Genomic DNA, 23,625 nt, shown 5'->3' on the forward strand with positions numbered 1-23,625 from the left:
GAATTCCAGGAAACAAAGTCAGCACCCTGGAGTATAATTCCTAAATATAAAAAGAAACATAGGAGCTAAACACTTTTTTTTTTTTGGTATGTACTTTTCTTTCTTCCTTCTTCTTTGATGTTCTAATAAATATTCTTCCAAAATGATGAAAACGTGTCTTTGAATTTTGTTTTATTTTTAAAGTAGGGATACCAATAGGAGATGCTGAATTTTATTTTTCCTGCTTCTTTATTTTTAGGCTCTGAGTGGTTAAGAAAGAAGCATATAGTTTTGCCATTAATCTTACCAGCATTACATGCTGGTTTTTTTTTTTTTTTTTTAAACAGGACTGCCTTGTCACCTTTTATGCTGTGTGTGTGTGTGTGTGTGTATGTGTATGTATGTATTTATTTATTTATTTATTTATTGGAGTTCAATTTGGCAACATATAGCATAACACCCAGTGCTCATCCCATCAAGTGCCCCCCTCAGTGCCTGTCACCCAGTCACCCCCACCCCCCGCCCACCTCCCTTTTCACCACCCCTTACCTTTATGCTGTTTACTGAATTTTTCACTCTTTAATTTTCCTCCCTAGGGCTTTTGGTGTTGAACTAAAATATATGATCATCTTTCATAGCATATTGTTTTTAACAACACATTATAGAGTGGAAGGGCTAGCAAATAGGGCATTTTCTTTATATTCATTAGAGTTACTTTGTTACTCTTTATCTTTGCTGCAGTAACGTTTCATTAATCTTAGTTTCTTTTACTTGGTTACTAATTGATAATCACAAAAATGTGATGGACTATTGATTAAAATGAAACTAACATGGAAAATAGGAAGCAGAGAGGAAAACTAAAAATTAGATATGTGGATATGAGAAAAAAAATTAATGGATATAAATTTCCCTCCCAGGATATTGTAGATACTGTTTATTGAAACATGGCATGTGGTTTTGTTGCATTTGTAGCCAGTTCTCTTAGATCTCTCCCCTTCCAGGACTTCAGATGAGGCAGAGACCCCATCCTATTCCTTCCAGAATCTTCCTTGACCTCTTTGTGGAACTAGTCATGAAAGACCAAACCTGCAGATGAACCAGCTACCACTTTTTCTCAAGTGACATGATACACATAAAAAGAGATAACACATTTAGTAATAAATAAATAGTCCTAATGGTAAATAGAATTAGCACAGTTATTTTTTTTAAGAATTATTTATTTATTTGAGAGAGAGATATTGCATACAGGGGAGTTGGGGGAGAGGCAGAGGGAGAGAAACTTCAAGCTGACTTCCTGCTGAGCCCAGAGTCCCAACCTTGAGGATGGGGGCTAGATCTCATGACCCAGGAGACCATGACCTGAGCCCAATTCAAGAGTTGGACACTCAGCTGACTGAGCCACCCAGGCACCCCAGCACAGTTTTTACATTAAACAAGGCAGTACAATGTATGAATGGGAACATGGAAAACATTTCATTTTGCCAGTCATTCAGAGAATTAAAAATAGCGATATTATTTAATTTATACTTTAAAAAATATTTATTTGACAGAGAGAATGAGAGAGCACAAGCAGGGGAAGCTTTGAGGGAGAGGCAGAAGCAGGCTCCTCGCTGAGCAGGGAGCCTGATCCCAGGACCCTGAAATGACCTAAGCCAAAGTCAGACACTTAACTGAGCCACCCAGAAGCCCCTGATTTATGCCTATTAAATTATCTAGTAGAAAAACCAAACATAATTGTTTGATGAAACTGTATAATTCTGCATTGCTGATGGCAATGTAAATTGGTGCTATGATACTTTTTGAAGATGACTTGGTAAGATTTCAAATGCCACAGAATTATTCATATTTTTTGACTTAAGATAAATTTCTAAAAGCACCATGAGTAAGGAATTGAGTCCCCCCACCAGGGAAAGACTCTATATGTAGATGTTCATTGTGGCATCACTCATGACAGTAAAATACTGGAAGAAAGTGATACACCCAACACTACAGGAATACTTCAGTAAATTCTGATGTTTCAGCATGTTGAAACATTGTGAGTTAAACAAAATGGTAAATTTAAAGAGTAGGTAGTATCTTAGAATGATGTTTCTTGCATGGCGTTACATGAAAGCAGAATTTGGAATTATAGCTATGATGAGTATAACTATTTATGGACTATTTGCAGAAATGTGAAATAAAACATAATTATTGAGTGAAGTGGCATTTAGATTAATTTAAAAAATTATTTCTGCAGTAAAATAGATTCCAGATATATTTTTAAAAATAGTGAATATTTTCTTTCTTCATCAATAATCACCACCTAAACCCTTTGGGAAGCAAGAGGTAAGAACTAGATAAAGAAATATATTGACTCTAGATCAGCTGGGAGTATTTAGATCTCAAGAAAGAGGAGAGGAAAAAAAAAAAGAAGAAAAAGGAGAGGATAAATTAGGAATAGTCCTTTTTTTTTTTTTTTTAAGTAATCTCGACACTGAATGTGGGGCTCAAACTCAATGACCCCAAGATCAGTAGTCGAATGCTGTACTATCTGAGCCAGCTAGGTGTCCCTAGGAATAGTCCCTTTTATATTTTTTTCTACTTCATCATGTTCACTGTACTACCCACTACATTACCACCATTGTCTTTAAGAAGCAGTGTGCCACTTGACGGGATGAGCACTGGGTGTTATTCTGTATGTTGGTAAATTGAACACCAATAAAAATTAATTTATAAAAAAAAAAAATAAAAAAAAAAATAAAACGTAGATTTTCAAGTAAAACAGAGTTTCAAAAAAAAAAAAAAAGAAGCAGTGTGCCATAATAGACCCAACATAGGATTTAGATTAGAAGGCTGAGTTTATTTACTTATTTATTTTAAAGATTTTATTTATTTATTCATGAGAGAGAGAGAGAGAGAGGCAGAGACATAGGCAGAGGGAGAAACAGGCTCCATGCAGGAAGCCTGATGTGGGACTTGATCCCGGGTCTCCAGGATCACACCCTGAGCTGAAGGTGGCACTAAACCGCTGAGCCACCTGGGCTGCCCAGAAGGCTGAGTTTAAATTCTGATTCTGTCACTCGTTGGCTATGTGACTCTCTGCAAATAACTTATTCAACTTTTCTTGGTTGTAAAAGTATTGGGAGAATTCGTTAAGATACTATATATAAAATGCTTTTCTAATGTAAAGCTCTATGCAAGTATTGTTACTGTTTTTCTTAAACAGTTGAAATAGGAAAAAGAGAAGTAGCAGCTGATTGAATTTAGTGGATGCTCAGAATATTCCTAAAAGTATGTTTTTTCTTTCTATTACAGGGATCTTTTATTTAGCCAGATGTATGATAAACTAAGTGAGAACTCAGTGGCCAAAGGAGTGTTTTTGGAGTGCCTTGAGCCATATATTTTAAGTGATAAATTGGTGGGGATGACCCCCCAGGTAATGAAAGACTTGATTGTTCATTTCCAAGATAAAAAGTTGATGGAAAATGTGGAAGCCCTCATTGTACATATGGATATCACCAGCCTCGATATTCAGCAGGTAAGTTTATAGAAAATTTATTAATATACAGAGTAAACATCATTCCTTTGTTGAGTATACTTACCTGACCAGTTGGGCCTCATTGTGCCTTCCATCAACTTCATTTATTTACTGAGCACTTTTGGTAAGGTGTCTCTTAAACTTATCCTTGTCAATATATTTCTTAGAACTGTTCTTTAATGAAAACTGGATTATGAACTTCTCGCCTCTTCTATTTCTTTGACATCCCCCCACAGCACTTAGCATAAAGTTTACATATGGTAGTTGCTCAATAGATGCTTACTGACTGATCATTCTTTACTCGTACAGTTTTCATCCTCCAAGTAAATTTCAACTGTGTCCTTTCACATGAATAGTAGAATATTTTAACTTCTAAGAGTATAATGCCATTTTTCAAAAAGCTACTTTATATGCCTAGAGTTGATAACTTTTATGCATTGAGTTTTGTAATGGAGAACATAGTATAGGAAGCAAATTACAGGATCTATTGCATGATTAGCCAGCCCATTGTTTGTAAATATACCTCCCGTATATCTGAGGTCTCCACAATAAATTTTTCATCTTTAATTGCGGAGCAGTATGTACTTTGGGCTTAGACATTTGACTCTCAACTCTTGAGTTTTATATTAGTCCTAGTAATGAGCATGCTACTCCTACAAAGGTGGAAAGGTACAAAGATGCTAATAAGTAAGTCCTGTTGAGCTAGAATATTGGTGACTTAAAAGATCTTAGACCAAAAGTAGTTTTTTAAAATGTGCAAAATCACATAGAAGTGAAATGCTTGGAGAAATGGTTATTTTTTTCTTCCTGGAATCTCTTTATGAATGGCTGTGAGTTTGCAAAGTAAAGTCATGACCTCTTTTATATATGCCTTTCTGTTGTATGGATAATTTGGCTTAGTCTTTTATAGTTCCAGTGATTTGAGAGCATGTTTATCAATCTAGTTTTATTTACCTATCCACCAGTATAAGAGAAATTTCTCATCTCTTGTCTTCCCAGTATTTTTAGCTTTCCCCAACTGTGTAAATATGCTCTAGTCTTTTTTTATGTTAAAATAATTTTAAAAACCTTCTTTTCAGTTTCTCTTCTCTTCATATGAAGCCGCCTTCCTTGTAGGTTACTGTCATACGTCACTCTTCTCAGTCACAGCTGGATGTCTTAAAAGCATTGTCTAGATTGTGCTTGCATTTTTCCCCACATCCTAATAACTCTTCAGCCTTATTTTCAGTGAAGCCAGTAATGCCTTCCATGTCTACTGTATCAAGTCGTATTTTTCACATTTTACTGTCAGTAGCATTTGTTTGTTAATTCAAGGAAGTATTGATTGTCAGGCTCTGAGGATGCTTCAGTGACCCTAGTGCACAATGCTTATCTTCTCAGAGGCTTACCTTTAAGCCAAAAAATTTGACAGTAAACAGATAAACTAAAAGTATAAAAATATAAATGTTACGTTAATAGTCAGATAGTATGGTAGAAAGAGCATGTGAAGCTACCTTAGACTCCTTAACTGTAGGAAATCTTGCTGAGGACGTAACAGTAAGTCTGAGATCCCAGTGACAAGAAGGAATCAGTAATGCAGAGATCTTGGCGAAGATTGTTCCAGGTAAAAGCAACAGCAAATGCAATATAATAATAATGCCTTGGGTGTTAAAGTTACTGATAAAAGGCAAACAGGCTGGGGGCTTGGTTGAGAGAGAGGTGGTCTTTTCAGGGCAAGATACAGATTTTTCCGTTTTATTCTGTGTGCTCTGGGAAATCATTTTAAGGAAGATGACTCTGGTTTACTTTAGGGATGACAGATTGAAAGTAGGAGCCAACTACAGAAGGAGTAAGGAGATTAGTTAGGCACTGTGGCCCAGGAGATGGTCCTGACTGGAGATGGTCGCAGTGTGATGGAGAGAGAGGGCCTGACTTTGGATATTATTTTGGCAGTGGAATTGATTTGCTGATGAATTGGATGCAAAAATGTGGAAGTGTGGGAAAGAGAAAATTTAAGGATGACATTTAGTTTTTTGGCTTGAGATAAAGGGGGATGGAGATTCCTCTAAGAAGATTAGAAGCCTGGTTGGGTCTAAGTTTGAGAGACAAAATAGGAGTTCTGTTTTGCCATTTTATTTTGAGATAGCTACTAGACATTCAAGTGTGGATATCAAGTAAGTGGTTGGATATATTGGTCAGAGGAGACATTGCCATTGAAGGTTTAAGTGTGTTAGTCATCAGTATAGAGAGATGTATGATCACAGCACTGGCTGAGAGAGGGTAGTGAGAGAAGAGAAGAGGGCCCAGAACATGTCTTAGTCTATGACATCTCATCTCTGTTTTTCCTCTTAATTCTCTGGCTCCTCCTTAATCTCCTTTGCCACCACCCTCTGCTCTTCTACTTCAGCCCTCTTTCCTTGTCACTCTGTAGTATAATATAGCTCTCATAGGAGAATATAGAGTAGTCTACACTGCAAGTCATTACTGTTCCTCTTCTCAATATTTTCTCAAATCAGTTTCTCTCCATCTTTAAACACTTCAGGCTTCTACGTTAAGACCTTCATCTGTACTGCTTCAGTCTGCATAGTCTCTAGATTCCATCTCTGCTTTAGGCTCGTATATGTGAATTCTTTAGGCCCTCGCTTAAATATTGCTTACTCAGGGGTGATCTTCTGTATACTCTGTACACCAAGTCAGGTTCCTTTATGACATGGCACATCTGTAAATGAATTAAATGTGTAATTGAGTATCCTCCCTATTGTAGCTCACACTGTTTTGTGTCCTTCCCTTTTTTTGATTAGTGTCCAAGATGAACAGTAGTTCTGTAAGGGTAGAGACTAAGTCTGGGTTTGTCTTATTCTAGGAGTGGGCCTAAATATAGATGTTCAGTAAGTAATTTGTAGAGCTATTGACCAAGGGTAAAATGAATATAGAAGGGGGGAGGAGAGAGAAAAAATAGATATTGGGATGTTTAAAAGTAGCTATTGTACAATTAAAAGTGTAATAGCCTTGTACTTTTGTATCGAACCTGCAACAGCTCTTACCCTGGCATTGTGTTTGAGTACTGTTGACCCTTGAACAACATGATTTTGAACCACACAAGTCTGTTTATGTGTGGACTTCTTTCAATTAATACAGCACAGTACTGTAAATGTATTTCCTCTTCCTTACAGTTTTCTTAATATTTTTTTCTCTGTCCTTCTTTGTAGTAAGAATGCAGATTGTAATACATATAACGTATGAAATAGGTGTCATTAGCAAGACTGCCGGTCAACCGTAGGCTATTAGTATTTGTAGCTGAGTTTTGGGGGAGTCAAAAGTTATATATAGATTTTTGACTGTGCAGAGGTGGGGAGGGGTCAGCCCCCCTAACCTCCATATTGCTCAAAGGTCAACTGTACTTCAGTTTTTTTCAGAGAAGCACTAAGAAAAAAATAGGGAAAAATATTCAAGATCTTCTCCACTATTAAAGCTCTAAGGAAAATAATTGGTGAGATGGAATTGTATGGAATAAGCAACTCTTCCTTTTTACAGGTAGTTCTCATGTGTTGGGAAAATCGTCTGTATGATGCCATGATCTATGTCTACAACAGAGGCATGAATGAATTTATTAGTCCAATGGAGGTAAGATACATCCTAACTTGGACACATATTTAATATTGTCTATTAATGGCTTTTTCCTATTCTCCATTTGCTTTGAATTGTTTGTTTTCATCCAGTTGTTTAATTTCTTGTAGATTTATTATTAGACTTGCATTTTAGTTAATTTGGAACTTAGGTAGCCTTTAATTTAATTTCATACCTTATGCCATTGCTTGCTTTTTTATCTGCATAAGTAGGTGTTTAAATCCCAAGGAACAAATAGATAAAATTAAAAGTAATGCTTCCCTATTAGCGTTTGTTTGTTTTTTATTTTAAATTTAAGATTTTTGATATTATAGTAGGTTTTCCAAGGTATAAGAAATTTATTTATATACTTATTACGTGTAGTAAATGTACTATTGAGTACTGTGTACTCTTGTTAGATACATTGTGCTGGGGGAGGGTCCTGATAACGATGGGAGATATTATTTGTTAATTGCTGATTGGTTGCTTTTCCCTGTTAGCATTTACAGCATGCATTATAATTTATTCTTTTTACACTCTCCCTACCACTAAAAAGGATTTGGGCTTATTTTAAAAGGAACCAAATGCCATATATCCATCTTGTTATTTGCCTTAAATTGAGGGCAGAATTGTAAATCATGGATTGTGTATAAGTGTAATACCCTGTCAGCCCATTGTTTTAGTGACTAATTACCTGACTCTAATGAGAAGCATCATTAGAAGAATGATGCAGAAGGCATCCAAGCAACTTTTTTTTTCTTTTTTGCATATTTAATGGCCATCCAAAACTAGCTTCAGTATTATTAAGTCAGCAGGTTTCTTGTGAAATTTTAGCCTTCCTTAAACACACTTGGTAGGTGAGTTACCACTCTAATTCAAAACTCCACCAGTTTTGGTTGTACTTCTTTTTTCTTGGTCAGTTTCCAGAATGAGTGCCACAGCCCTCTTCCTCTGGTTTTGACCCTGATTGTGTGTCTAGTGAGTGAGTATTCTGTACACTTGAGCACTTCTCAGCTGCTTCCCTACCAAAGTCTAGTACTTTCCTGGGAAGAGGTACAGGCCTTCCCTGCACGCAAAAAAGTTTTGTCTCACTACTAAACCACAGTTAGGTAGAATTAATGCAATTTCTGTGGGATGCCCCCATCTGTTGGTCCACTGAGAGAAAAGTCCCAAGAAATTCCCAGAGAATCTGGGGAGTGCCCTGAGAGGGTCCCCATATGGACCAGCAAATGTGAAGTATCCCAATTGTGGGGGTCTCCTGATCAGATGGAGGATCCACCAAATGTGACGAGCTCTGCTTGGATGGGGGCTGGTAGTGCTGGTGGTGAAAGACTTCAACCAAGGCAGAGCAAAAGGGTTAAAATTTTATTAATACACTGCAAGGGAATGGTGGGCAGGACTGCAAGGAGAGACTGACGAGGTGGTGGTAAGGGGCCACAGTTTTAGGGTAGAGTGAGGGGGTATGGAGAATATGAAATTTTCTCTTTTTTGGTAATGTTAGTGATTGTGACTGTAATTGGTCAGTTAGGGACTGTGGCTGTAAGTGAGGTGACCAGCTTAACGAGCCTGTTTGCATTGCCTGTTTGCATTCAGCTCTGTAGTAGCTGTGGGGCCTCTTACCTCGATCAGGTTTCCATTGCTCAAGCCTAAAAGCAGCCTCTACAATTTCTAGTTTGTCTCAAAATTATCCTTAGAAACAGATTCTGATTCAGTACATTCTAAGGTGATAAAAATGATTGCTGGGTTTTTGTTATTACTGCTTTTTAAGTTTTAGTTTTGTGTGTGTGTTTCATTCCTCAAAGTCTGGTTTGCATTTATACCTATATATACATCTCAGATGGACTGCTGGGCTATTAAGGTTGACTTGTTTTGTGTTAAGTTTTCAAGTTTAATGGTTTTCAAAAAGAGCTTGGTATTTGTTATTAAATAGTCATTTGGAGAGTTTAGCAGTGGGAGGTTAGGTGTACTCTGTGATTCCTCTTGTATAATTTTCTGCCCACAAGGAAATCACTTGTCAGAGTTTAAAGTTTAGTTATTTTCATACTTAAAGAGGTCTAAATCAAAGGTGTCCTGCCTTTGAGATTTTCTAGGTTTTCTAGAATGACAGTGTCATCACGTTTGAGATGACTTCCACAGTCTCTGAAATCTTTCCCTTGTTCTAGCTTTGGCTCCTCCTAAGGTAAAGGTATAGCCTTGTTTTGGGAGGGACAACTTTACCTCTAGCAATTTAGGCCCAGAGTGGTGGGGGAGGACTGCAAATTAACTGACAAAAGACAGAATAACAGGAGAAAAGGTTTATTCACTGCTGTACTAGGAGCACATAGTAAAGAGTGCTTTATTGAGACAGCCAGAACTAAAGGTTTATATACTAGTTTAACAAAATGTTGGGTAGTGAGGAGGGAGGGATTTAGGGCTTCCCTGGGAAAGAAAAGATGGATTAGTTTTTTTGGGCTTTTTGATGCTAATGAACAGTTTAGTTTGCCCTTCCCAGTGCTAAGGGTATGTCCTCTCCCAAACAGGTAACTCCCTCTGAGGAAGCCCCATGTAGTTTTTTGTCATGAATCTTCTTGTGCTTTCAGAGGCTGTGCTTAAATTTACATGTTTCCTTTTGTGTCTAGTGTTGTTCAGATGTTTTCAGTTTAAAGTAATCTTTGGTTGGCTATTAATCCCTTCACTTTGTTACTTTTTTTTTTTTTTAAACACGAAGCATTTTGAACAACCTAAGTTTATTTTATATCAGAAATTATAATCTCAACAAAGACCTTCATCTAACTGGTATTTATTAAATAGTTTCTTTGAGGAATATGGCAATTCCCAGTGATCCTTTGATAATAGTTCATGGCCACATTAAAAGTTTGTTTTTTGTTTTACATTATAAGTTTTTATATTTAATCTCAGTAGCAAATACCTTAGTCAGGGAAAGGTGATTAATAGCATAAGATTCTTGATTGTTTTTGAAAATATAATTCCTTCTTAAAAATGATGGTGATTGTTTTCTTTTTAATTTAATGCAGAAACTTTTCAGAGTCATTGCTCCTCCTCTGAATGCAGGAAGGACACTAACAGGTATTAATTTTCTAAGTCTTAATTTTTTCCTCCTTTTTGTATTTTGAGATATTTAAATTTCATAAAATTAACCAATTTTATTTGTGGAGTGTGAATTTTGATAATTGTATATAATCATATAACCACCACTATAATCAAACTAAAAAGGAGCTAAAGTTGCTTCACACTAAAGTTTGTCCCTGACCCTTTGTACTTGAGCTTCCCCCTCCAGGCTGACAACCAGGCAATCCGCTACTTTCCATCTCTATATGTCATGTAAATGGACTTATACATAGGTAATCTTTGGTGTTTTATTTCTTTCACTAGCGTAATGCTTTTGAGATGCGTCCATGTTGTTGCATAATCTAATATTTTGTTCCCTTTTACTTCTGAGGGGTATTTCTTAGGTTGAATGTACTGTCAATTGTTTATTCACCAGATGAACATTTGAGTTGCTTCCAATTTGGAGCTATTCTAAGTAATGCTGCTGCAACATTTGTGAACAAGTTTTTTTTTTTTTTTTAAGATTTTATTTATTTATTCATGAGAGACACAGAAAGAGAGGCAGAGACACAAGTGGAGGGAAGAGAAGCAGGTTCCTTGCAAGGAGCCCGATGCGGGACTCTATCCCGGGAATCCAGAATCAACCCCTGAGCAAAAGACAGATGCTCAACTCCTGAGCCACTCAGGTGTCCCACAAGTTTTGTTTCTATTAAACGTTTGCTTAGGAGGAAATTATAGAGTCACATGCAGTTGTAAGAAATGACATATGAGATCGGGTATATTCTTTACCTAGTTTCCCCCAATGATAACATCTCACAAAACTACAGCACAATATCACAATTGGATATTCACATGGATAAAGTCAAGATTCAAAACAGTTTTATTACGACAGGTATCCTTTATATTGCCTTTATCAATGGATAGATTATATGGTAAATATGTTCTGCCTTCTAAGGTATTGATACTTGGTTTTTCAAAATGAGGTAACATTTTGCATTTTTATCAGCAATATATGAAAATTCTAGTTGCTCCATATCCTTGCAAGCACTTGGTACTGTTGGACTATAAATCTTTGAAATATTTCAACCATTTTAGTGGGTGTATAATGGTATCTCATTGTGATTTTAGTTTTTATTTTTACAATGGTCAGTGATGTTGAACATCTTTTCATGTGCTCTTGCCCATACACACACACACACACACCCCAAACACGTGTATTTTTTTAATCGATTAAATCTTTTTTTTTTTAAGATTTTATTTTGTATTTATTCATGAGAGACACAGAGCTAGAGAGAGGCAGAGACAACAGGCAGAGGGAGAAGCAGGCTCCATGCAGGGAGCCCAATGTGGGACTCAATCCCGGGTCTCCAGGATCATGCCCCGGGCTGCAGGCGGTGCTAAACAGCTGCACCACCGGGACTACCCTAATCGATTAAATCTTTAGCACTTTTTTGAGGTTAGGGAAGAGGCATCCTGGACTTCATATTCGTGGGTTGTAAAAGTTCCAAGTGAATGAATCCCCACCAGAGCCGGTGAATTCTTTATTAGTCTGGGTACAAGCCTTTTCTCAAGATATGTTTTGTAGACTTTTCTGTGAGTCTGTTGCTTAGCTTTTTGTTTTCTTATCCATGTTTTTCATAGAACAACAGTTTTTAATCTTCATTTTTTTTTAATTTTTTTTAAATTTATTTATTTATGATAGTCACACAGAAAGAGAGAGAAAGAGAGAGGCAGAGACACAGGCAGAGGGAGAAGCAGGCTCCATGCACTGGGAGCCCGATGGTGGGATTCGATCCCGGGTCTCCAGGATCGCGCCCTGGGCCAAAGGCAGGCGCCAAACCGCTGCGCCACCCAGGGATCCCTTTAATCTTCATTAAGTTCATTTTATTCATTTTTTTCTTTTGTAGTTTTAGATTTGGTGTTTAAGAAATTTTTGTCCGATTCAATGTCATAAAGCTTTCCTCCTACATATTTTTTTCTGTAAATTTAATGTCCTAGCACTTATATTTAGGTGTGTAATCCATTTTGAGTTAATTTGCCTATGTGATGCAAGGTAAAGTTAAGGATTTTTTTTTTCCTCATTAAGCTATCAGTTCCTTTACCATTTTTTGAAAAGATACCTTGTTTCCATTGAATTACCCTGACACTTTTTTTTGTTAAAAATACTTACAAAAATTGATTTTTGTCAAAAATAAATTGAGCATATGAGTTTCTTTCTGTGCTCTTTGTTAACGTTCCATTGATCAATATGTGTGTACTTGCACCAGTGATATACTGTCTTGACTATTGTAGCTTTATACTAAGTCTTGAAATCAGATACTTAAATCTTCCAACTTTTTCTTTCTCAAAATTGTGACTAATCTAGGTCCTTTGTCTTTACATATAAACATTAAAGTCAACTCATTGGTTTCTTTTAAAAAACATTAGAATTTTGTGTGAAAGTGCATTGACTGTAGATTAATTTGGGAGAGATTGCTACCGTAACAGTGTTTAGTCTTCTAATGTATGAATATAATATGTTTCTCCATTTATTTTGGTCTTTTAAAGTCAGTTTGGTTTCCCCAATTTCTGCAAAAAGGCTACTGAGATTTTTATAAGGATGCTTTGAATCTATAGATCAGTTTGGGGATTATTGATGTCTTAACATCATTAAGTCTTCCAATCCATGAACATAGGACAAACTCCACATTTATTTAGGTATTATTTAATTTCTTTCAAAATGCTTTGCAGTTTTTCATTTATAAATCATATACCTCTTTTGTTAAATCTATTCCTATTTTACTAATTTTGGTGCTACTATAAATGGAATTGTTTTTTTTTAATTTCTACTTTTGGAATGTTCTTTTTGAATGTATGGAAATGAAATTGATTTTGTATATTGATCTTGTATCCTACATCTTTGCTGAATTCATTTATTCTGATTTTTTAAATGTATTCTGTAGAATTTTCTGTATATGTAAGATCATGTTATGTGTAAATAGAGATAGTTTTATTTCTTCCTCCTAATTTAAATGCCTTCTATTTCTTTTTTTCCCCCTTCAATTGGCCTGGCTAGAACCTCCAGTACAATGTTGAATGGAATGACAAGAGTGGTCATCCTTATGTTTTTCCTGATCTAAGGGGGAAAACATTCAATCTTTATGTTTATGATCTTTATTAAATATGATGTAAACTGGGTTTTTCAAACTTATCAGTTTGAAGAAGTTTCCTTCTATTCCTAGTTGTTGAGTGTTTTTAATATGAAAGAATTAGATTTTATCAAATGTTTTTTTCTGCATATATTAAGATAATCTTGTGGGGTTTGTCCTTTACATGATCTATAAGATTTGGTTGATTTTTATATGTTAAGCCAATCTTACATTGTTGGGATAAATTCCCCTTGGTCTTGGTGTATTCATCTTTTATAGGTGCTGCTGGATTCAGTTTGCTATTTTTTTTGTTTTTGAGGATTTTTGTGTCTGTATTTATAAAGGATATTCTTTAGTTTTATATTCTTTTTATGTCTTTTTCCTGGTATCAAGTATATTTGATATCTTGGTATACTTGCATCATGGAATGGGTTGGGAAGTGTTCTCTCTTGTGGTCTTTGGAAGAGCTTATGAGGGATTGGTATTCTTAAATGTTTGGTAGAATTCAGGAGTGTCTGGGTGGCTCAGTCAGTTGGGCATCTAACTCTGAGTTTTGGTTCAGGTCGTAATCTCAGAGTTACAGGATGGAGCCCCAGGTCTACTGGAAATTCTCTCTCTTCTCCCTTTCTCTCAGCCCCTCACCCCACTCATGCTCTCTCTCTCTCTAAAAATAAATCTTTTAAAAAAAGGGGTGCCTGGGTTGCACAGTTGGTTAAGTGTCTGACTCTTGGTTTCAGCTCAGGTTGTGATCTTAGTGTAATGGGATTGAACCCTGGTGAGCCTCCTTGCTCAGCATGGAGTCTGCTTGTGTTTCTCTCTCCCTCTGCTCCCTACCCCTCTTTCATGCACTCTCTAAAATAAATAAATCTTCAAAAAAAAATGTTTGGTAGAATTCATTAGTGAAGACATGTGAGCCTGGGATATTCTTGGTTGGAAGTTTTAAGTTCAGTCTTTTTGCTTGTTGTAGTCTGTTCAGATTATCTATTTCATTTTGAGTCAGTGTTTGTAGTTTGTGTGTTTCTAGGAATTTATCCATTTCATCTGTGTTATCTAATTTGTTGGCATATAGTGCTTAAGGTATTCTTTTGTAATTCCTTTTATTTTTATAAGGTCAGTAGTGATATCTCTTCTTTTATTACTGATTTGAGTAATTTGAGCCTTCTCTCTTCTTGGTCTGTCAAGCTAAAGGTTTGTCAATTTTGTTGGTCTCCAGAGAACCAATTTTGATTTTACTGATATTTTTTATTTCCCTTTCACCTTTCATTTATTTTAGCATTAATCTTTAATATTTACTTCCTTCATCTTACTAATTGGGTTTGATTTGCCCTTTCCTTTTTTTTTTGTTTTAGCTTTTTGGAATATATTTTTTTAATTTTTATTTATTTATGATAGTCACAGAGAGAGAGAGAGAGGCAGAGACACAGAGGGAGAAGCAGGCTCCATGCCCCGGGAGCCTGACGTGGGATTTGATCCTGCGTCTCCAGGATCGCGCCCTGGGCCAAAGGCAGGCGCTAAACTGCTGCGCCACCCAGGGATCCCTTGTTTTAGCTTTTTGTTTTTTTTTGTTTTTTGTTTTTTTTTTAAAGAAACTTCCATATCCTTTTTTTAAAATTTTTTTTATTTATGATAGTCACACACAGATAGAGAGAGAGAGGCAGAGACACAGGCAGAGGGAGAAGCAGGCTCCATGCACCGGGAGCTCGACGTGGGATTCGATCCCGGGTCTCCAGGATCGCGCCCTGGGCCAAAGGCAGGCGCCAAACCGCTGCGCCACCCAGGGATCCTTTGTTTTAGCTTTTTGAAGTAGAATTTTAGGTTATTGATTTGAAATCTTTCTTTTTAAAATAGGTGTGTTTTATCTGTAAATATTCTTCTTAGTAATGTATTAGTTGCATTCCATAAATTTTGGTATGTTGTATCATTATTTTCATTCATCTCAAAGTAATTGTTAATTTTCCTTGTGATTTTTTTTTAAGGATGTTAATTTCAGCATGTCTGTGATTTTCTCACATTTCCTTCTGATACTGATTTCTCATCTTATTTCATTGTGCCCACAGAACATACTTTGTATGATTTCTATTGTTTTAAATTCATTGAGACTGACTGACTGACTTAATTTATTTATTATTTTGAGAGGGAGGGAGAGAGAGGGAGCTGGGGTAGGGGCAGAGGGAGAGAGAGAGAATCTCAAGCAGATTCAGTGCTGAGCACAGAGCTGGATGTGGGGCTTGATCTGATGACTGAGATCAAGACCTGAGCTGAAATCAAGAGTTGGATGCTTAAGTAAACCATCCAGGCTCCCCAAGACTTACTTTATAGCCTAATGTAGGATCTGTTCTGGAGAATGTTCCATATGCACTTGAAAATAATGTGTTGAATATGTTTTGTTATTGAGTGGAATATTCTATAGATGTCTGTTAGGTCTAGTTGGCTTATAATTTTGTTTAAGGTTTCTATTTACTATTCATCTTCTGCTAATTGATCTATCCATTATGGAAAGTAGATTAGTGAAGTCCCCAAGTATTACTGTTGAATTGTTTTTGTCTTACTTTAAGTCTTCAAGTTTGCTTCATCTTATTTTGGAACTTTCGTTGCTTCAGGATGCAGCTTATAATTCTGCCTTAACCTTTACTTCCTGCGTATGCAGAGCCTCAGAGTCAGCCATGAGTAGATTAGGGCTTTTCCAGGTCTTTCCTTGATATGTCACAACCCTGTATGTGCACATGTCTTTCTAGAGTTGTGGAAATAGGTTGGAACTTTTGAAAGCCCCCTGAAGACTCCCATTCTCCAGTTTCTCCTTTTAAGTTTTTTGTTGAGTTTGTTATTTCATTCTTTTAGTACAACCTCTGGCACCAGTAAAATTAAACAGTTGCACTGATTGTTTTTGAGAGATACCCGGGTGATGGGGATGGGAGTGTTGGTAGTGGTATTTGCACTGAGTAAGCTCTGAGTTGGGACAAAAAAAGACAAACCTTGAGAGTGGAGCTTTTAAGTGAGCTGCCAAATAGGTCACATAGTTGTGCTTCTCTGGGGATGAAGCTTTGGGGGAGCTCCAAGCCTATTTTGTCCCCTCAGGTGGTCACTAGTTTGCTGCTTTGTACCAGGCTGTTGGTTTTCAGAGCTATAGTAAAGTTGGGGAAAGGAAGATAGGACTAAGTAACATTAAAATGCCATAAAGCTCACAGAAATGAAGAATACGTTTGATGGTGTGGGTCATTAATAGACTGGACATAGCTGAGGAAAGAACTTCTCAGCTTGAGGACATAACAAAGTTCAAAAATGAAAAGCCAAGAGAAAGACTGAAAAAAGGCAGAACAGAACATCTAAGTGTTCTGTGGAAACTGTGGAACAACTACAAAAGGTGTAACATACACATAATGGGAATATCAGAGGGAAAAGGAAGAAACAAAGGCAGTATTTGAAGCAATAATAACTGAGGATTTTCCCAAATTAATGTCAGACACCAGACCACAAGCCAGGAAGTTCGGAGAACACAAAGCAGGATAAACGGCAAAAACCAAAAACAAAACTCACAAAAAACCCACACCTTAAATGCAGAAAAGATTCTTTTTCTTTTTAAGATTTTATTTATTTATTCATGAGAGAGAGAGAGAGAGAGAGAGAGAGAGAGAGAGAGAGGTAGAGATACAGGCAGAGGGAGAACCAGGCTCCATGCAGGGAGCCTGACTTGGGACTCTATCTCGGGTCCCCAGGATCAGGCCCCAGGCTGAAGGAGGCACTAAACTGCTGAGCCACCTGGGCTGCCTTAAACTGCAGAAAAGACAAAGATTCTGAAAGAGGGCAGAGGGAAAAAGAGCCTTACCTGTCAAGGAGCAAAAATGAGAATTACATTCAACTTCTTAGAAACCATGCAAGAAAGAAGAGAGTAAAGTAAATATTTAAAGTGTTGGGAACAAATATTTAAAGTGTTTAGAGAAAAAAAAAAACCCCATCAACATATAATTTTGTACCCTGTAAGATTATCCTTTGAAAGTGAAGGAAAAATAGGCTTTATTAGACACCAGCATGCAGGAAATTTGTTGCCAATAAACCTGTCTTGCAAGAAATGTTAAAAAAAAAAAAAAAAAGTTCTTTAGAGAGAAAGAAAATAATATAGGTAAGAAATTCAGATCCAGGGCAGCCCCAGTGGCTCAGTGGTTTAGTGCCACCTTCAGCCCAGGGTGTGATCCTGGGGACCCAGGATTGAGTCCCACGTCAGGCTCCCTGCATGGAGCCTGCTTCTCCCCTCTGCCTGTCTCTCTCTCTCTCTCTCTCTCTCTCTCTCTCTCTCTCTCTCTCTGTCTCTCATGAATAAATAAATCTTAAAAAATAATTCAGATCTAAGAAAGAACATCATAGAAATTAGTAAGTGAAGGTAAAACAAAAAATTTTATTTTTCTTATAATTTTTTCCCCAAAGAATTGTAAAATTTACTGTATAAGTATTGTAGCTTTTCAGAATGACATCATTGCCACTAATTATTATTGATACATGGCAGACGATTTCCTGAGGCCTGTGGATTGGTATCCAAATAGAAACTTATGCAGCACATGGGTGCTATTCCCAGCCAGAGTTTACATGAGTTTAACTTGAACAGAGCTTGGGAAACAGAACTGTAAAGGATAGCAGTTCCAGCGCCAAGAACACAACATAAAAGTGACACCACCATAGAATCAGGCAGGCAAATGAGGATACATGTCCTGGGCTCCTATGCTATAGCAGAATTTAAGTGCAGTTTCCAAAAAAAGAAAAACACAAAACAAAACAAAACCCCTTTTTCTGCCTCATCAATGGGATATTTTATGGATCTGGAAGCTTTGTGTTGCATGTATAAAAAAGTTTCTGAAATTCAATTCACAGAGGAGACAAGGACAGGGAATAAACTCGGTTCTTGCCCTCCGCTGGTGTGTTCACTAGACATAGGGGCCAGAGCGGAGGAGTTTCATCTCTTTGCAAAAAAAATACAATAATAACTGGACTCGGGGGTGGGGGTGGGGGCATAAATGGATGGCTGTTAGTGCCCCTTGCTAAGCTGGTCTGCAGAGAACTGGGCTGTGAGGGAAATGATCATTCTAAGTAAAATATGAGACAAAGGAGAAATCTCAAATTTGTATTTATTTATTTATTTATTTATTTATTTATTTATTTATTTATTTATTTATTTATTTATTATGATAGTCACAGAGAGAGAGAGAGGCAGAGACACAGGCAGAGGGAGAAGCAGGCTCCATGCACCGGGAGCCTGACGTGGGACTCGATCCCGGGTCTCCAGGATCGCGCCCCGGGCCAAAGGCAGGCGCCAAACCGCTGCGCCACCCAGGGATCCCCCCAAATTTGTTTTTAACTAAATGAAAATAACTTATAATTTGCGAGATGCAGCAAAAGCATTGCTCTGTGGGAAATTTATAACATTGGATGCATCTATTAGGAAGAAAGACTTAAAATCTAAGCTTCTTGTTTAGGAATTTAGAAAAAGAAGAGCAAATTACGTCCAAAATGAGCAAAGAAAAGAAATAAACGTCAGAGCAGAAATCCATGAACTCAGAGAAAATTGTTGACTTTTTTGAAAAGCATTTTTTGAAAAGATCAGTAAAATTGGTTAGCCTGTAGCCATGCCAACAAAGAAAAAAACACACAAATTACAATAATATTAGAAATGAAAGAAAAGATAGGTACAGATCCCATGGATATTAAAAGGATAAGAAAGGAATGTTATGAATACTTCCATGCCCACAAATTTGATAACCCTCATGAAATAGACCAATTCTTTGAAGGATACAATTTGCCAAAACTTACACAAGATTAAGTTGACAATCTGCATAGGCCTACATCTATTACAGAAATTGAATCGATAATTAAAATCCTCCTCAAACAGAAGTGCCAGGCCCAGATGGGTTTCACTGGTATATTCTACCAAATATTTAAGGAAGAAATTATACCAATTCTCTTCAATCTCTTCTAAAAGCCAGAGCTAAGGGAATACTTCTAACTCATTCTGTGAGGCCACCATTACCCTAATACCCTAATAGCAAAATCAGACAAAGACATTATAGAAAATAAAACTTCAGACAAGTATGTTTCATGAGCATAGATGTAGAAACCCTCAATAAAATATCACCAAATTGAATCCAAGAATGTATAAAAAGAATTATTCACTACAACTGAGTAAGATATGCCCAGGTACAAGGCTGCTTTAGCATTTGAAAATTAATGTGTTCCATTCCATCAATAAGCAAGAGATGAAAAATCTTATGATCATAGCAATAAATGCAGAAAAAGCATTCAACAAAATCTGATACCCATTCATGAAAAACTCTAACTTAGGAGTAGAGGAAAACTTTCTCAACTTGATAAAGAACATAAATCCTAGAGGAGAACACAGGCAGCAACCTCTTTGACCTCGGCAGCAACTTCTTGCTAGACACATCTCCAAAGGCAAGGGAAACAAAGGCAAAAATGAACCACTGGGACTTCATCAAGATAAAAAACTTTTGCATAGCAAAGGAAATAGTTGACAAAACCAAAAGACAACTGGCAGATTGGGAGAAGATATTAGCAAATGACATATCATATAAAGAGGTAGTATCCAAAATCTATAAAGAACTTATCAAACTCAAAACCCAAAGGACAAATAGTCCAATCAAGAAATGGGCAGAAGACATGAACGGACATTTCTCCAAAGAAGATGTACAAACGGCCAACAGATGCATGAAAAAATGCTTAACATCACTTGGCATCAGGGAAGTACAGATCAAAACCACAATGAGATACCACCTCACACCAGTCAGAATGACTAAAATTAACAAGTCAGGAAATGACAAATATTGACAAGGATGCAGAGAAAGGGGAAGGAACCCTCTTATACTATTGGTGGGAATGCAAGCTGGTACAGCAACTCTGGAAAATAGTATAGAGGTTCCTCAAAAAGTTGAAAATAGAGCTATCCTACAACCCAGCAATTACTCTACTGGGTTTTTACCCTAAAGACACAAATGTAGTGATCTGAAGGGACATCTGCACCCCAATGTTTATAGCAGCAATGTCCATAATAGCCAAACTATGGAAAGAGCCCAGATGTCCATCAACAGATGAATGGATAAAGATGATGTGGTATATATACACACAATGGAATACTACTTAGCCATCAAAAATTGAAATCTTGCCATTTGTAAAGATATGGATAGAACTAACTAGAGGACATTATGCTAAGCAAAATAAGTTAATCAGACAAAGACAGTTATATGATCTCACTCATTTGTGAATTTAAGAAACAAAATAATCATGGATGCAAGTGTGGCTGTTCTGTGGCATGAGATAATGTGCATATACCAAACAGAAACATCTCAACTGTTCAGGAAAGAGGGCTGTCTGGTGAGGTCTCTCAGTATTGGGATCTGTTAATTCTGTAAATCTAAAGTAAATTCCTTTCTGCTCTCCTGACTCAGTATTGGTTTGCTTGAAACGCAAGTGACACGCATTGTCAGAGTCAAATATTCCTCCTTATAAGACTTGCTCCACTGGAAGGCCCAGTGTGACTCGTGGATGGAGAAGCTAGTGATGAATCTGTTTGCCAACTGGCTGCTCGTCCTTGGTCTCATTGGGCAGCACGTTAAGCTGGGGAGAAAGCTGCCATTGGGGTTCTTGTGGATATGCCTCCATGTCTTGGCACATCAGGTGGTAACCTGTTATGGGTGGAATGCTTAAAGCCTCTGATCCTGCTCTGACAGGGTGGGCTAATGTTCTGACCGGATTGGTTCCTCATTTCAGCCACTGGTCACATTCCTCACTTCAAACTGAAATTCAGTTTAGCTTTGAGTAGATCGACACGTGGTGGTGGATTCATCTACTTCAGTGTTTGTTTTGACCAAAAGTTTATTTTTCTAGTGCATTTTCTACGTCAAAGTGGTGAAAACATGTAATTTTAGTATGCATGACTGGGTCTTAAACAATAAAAATTCCTGTAAGGTTAAAAAAATAAAAATAAAATAATCATGGAGAAGAGAGGAAAAAAATAAGATGAAATCAGAGGGGAAATAAGCCATAGAGACTCTTAATCATAGGAAAGAAATAAAGGTTGCTGAAGGGGAGGGGATGAGGGGATGGTGTAATTGCGTGATATTAGGATATTAAGGAGGGCACATGATGTAATGAGCACTGGGTATTATATAAGACTGATGAATCACTAACCTCTACTTCTGAAACCAGTAATACATTATATGTTAATTTATTGAATTGAAATTTTAAAAAATGGGTTATCTGAATAGACATCTCACCAAAGAAGATACACAGAGGTCAAGTAAGCATATGAAAAGATGTTCAACATCATTAGGACATTAAAATTAAAACAACAGTGAGATACCACTACATGTCTATTGGAATGGCCAGAATCTGTAACACTGACAACACCCAAGTTCTGGCAATGATGTGCAGCAACAGGAATTCTCATTCACTGCTGGTGGGAATGCATAATGGTACAGCCACTGTGGAAGATAGTTTGGCAATTTCTAACAAAGCTAAACATACTTATGCTGTATGATCCAGCAGTCATGCTTTCATATTTAAAAAACCTGCACACAGATGTTTATAGCATCTCTCTTCATAATTGCCCGAACTAGGAAGCAACCAAGATGTACTTTGTTAGGTGAATGGATGAACTGTGGTATATACATACAATGGAATATTATTTAGCTCTAAGAAGAAATGAAGGTGTCAAGCCATGAAAAGACATGGGTGGAAACTTTAATGCATATCACTAATGAAAGAAGCCTATCTGAAAAGGGTACATATTGTCTGATTCCAATTATATGACATACTGTAAAAGGCATAACTATGGAGACAATAAAAGAATAAGTGTTTGCTAGAGGTTGATGGAGAGGGAGGCTGAGCATAGAGGACTTTAGAGAAGTGAAACTATTCTGTACAATAATGGTGCTCATCCATCAGCATACATTTGCCAAAACCCATAGAATGCACAACCTTAATAGTGAACTCTAATACAAATTGTGGACTTAATGTGATGATGTATCACTGTAGATTCACTGATGATAAAGAATGTACCATTCTGGAGCAGATGTTGATAGTGGAGGAGATTGTGTGGCAGGGGGGATAAGTGGGTATATAGGAAGTCTATATTTCCTCTCAGTTTTGCTTTGAACCTAGTGACACTTCTCCAAAAAATAAGGTTTATTAATTTTTAAAAGTTTGGAATTGAAGCAAAATGTAATTATTCATATAATTTCAAGCAGTTCAAGTTTATTTGCACTTAAAACAGATTTGGAGTATTTAGAAAGGATTATTGATTAAGAGATGTATGTACACTTGCTTGCATTATGCCTATTCACATATCAAAAATAGAAACTTCAGCTTATTGCTACTAATCACAAATTCCTATAATCTGCACACTATAAGAATTACTGATCACTTTACCCACTCTTGAGACTCCTACTCTGTTCTATGTTGCCCTTAACCCCTTGGCCTAAAACTAATCTAAGTCTTTTAAACATTCACGAACAGTAGCCTTCTCAGCCATAGAACACAATAAGTAGTAAGAGTCCATGTTGCAAATGAGAAGACATTATACTTATCCTTTTTTTTTTTTTTGAGAAGGCATACTTATCCTTATTACTTAATTGGCCATGATCTTTAACTCATCAACTCATTGCCTGTTCTACACCTTCCCTATTATTGGTTAAGCCAATAATACTTGGTTCTCTACTCTCAGTTGTATGTCTTCTGCTGTTCCCTTGTTTGACTCCTTGATTTTGTCTCTGTGAGAAGGATCTAATGAAAATTCTAAAATGAAGAATTAAAGTGGTCTTATCAAATTGTGTGTTATTTAGGAAGATATTTACCTTAATAGCCAAGCTTTATTTTGTTTGCAAATAAAGATTATATTTCCAAAAAGGTTTTGAGAGAATTGCTGAAGATAACTTTTTTCTATTTTAGATGAGCAAGTTGTTATGGGCAACAAGCTTCTCGTATATATTAGGTAAGAGATTTTTAAAAAATTTATCTGTGTATATCCTCCTTCTATAATTACCCCTCTTGTATCCTTAGAGGTACTGTCATCTCCTATCTTTGTAGTGCTTTTCGTGTTTCAGTTTTTGTATGTACAGTAATGGTTCTCAGCCATGGGTGATTTTGTCCTCTGTTGGTGAACCCCCAACCCTGTTGTTTGGCAATGTCCAGAGACATTTTTGTTTGTCACAACTGGGGCTAGGGGAGAGATGCTGCTGGCATCTGGTGGGTGGTGGCCAGGAATGTTGCTGAGTCTCTTGCAGTACACAGGGTGGTCCACACAACAAAGAATTATCTGTCAAAATACCAATAAGGGCTGAGTTTGAGAAAGCCTGGTGGTAGAATATTTTA

General features: G+C 36.8%; 1 protein-coding gene across 4 annotated transcripts in view; it reads left to right on the forward strand.

Moving 5' to 3' along the window:
- VPS8 (VPS8 subunit of CORVET complex) overlaps positions 1 to 23,625 on the forward strand; it is a 250,636-nt gene that overhangs the window by 89,114 nt on the left and 137,897 nt on the right. For all 4 annotated transcript variants that reach the window (XM_055307985.1, XM_055307986.1, XM_055307984.1 and 1 more), the window contains 4 exons: positions 3,274 to 3,496; positions 7,010 to 7,099; positions 10,096 to 10,147; positions 23,203 to 23,245. In XM_055307985.1, coding sequence (XP_055163960.1) covers positions 3,274 to 3,496; positions 7,010 to 7,099; positions 10,096 to 10,147; positions 23,203 to 23,245 — 408 coding nt within the window. The remainder of the gene's footprint in view (positions 1 to 3,273; positions 3,497 to 7,009; positions 7,100 to 10,095; positions 10,148 to 23,202; positions 23,246 to 23,625) is intronic.

This window comes from Nyctereutes procyonoides, unplaced genomic scaffold (assembly GCF_905146905.1).
Source record: "Nyctereutes procyonoides isolate TBG_1078 unplaced genomic scaffold, NYPRO_anot_genome, whole genome shotgun sequence".
Taxonomy (NCBI): domain Eukaryota; kingdom Metazoa; phylum Chordata; class Mammalia; order Carnivora; family Canidae; genus Nyctereutes; species Nyctereutes procyonoides.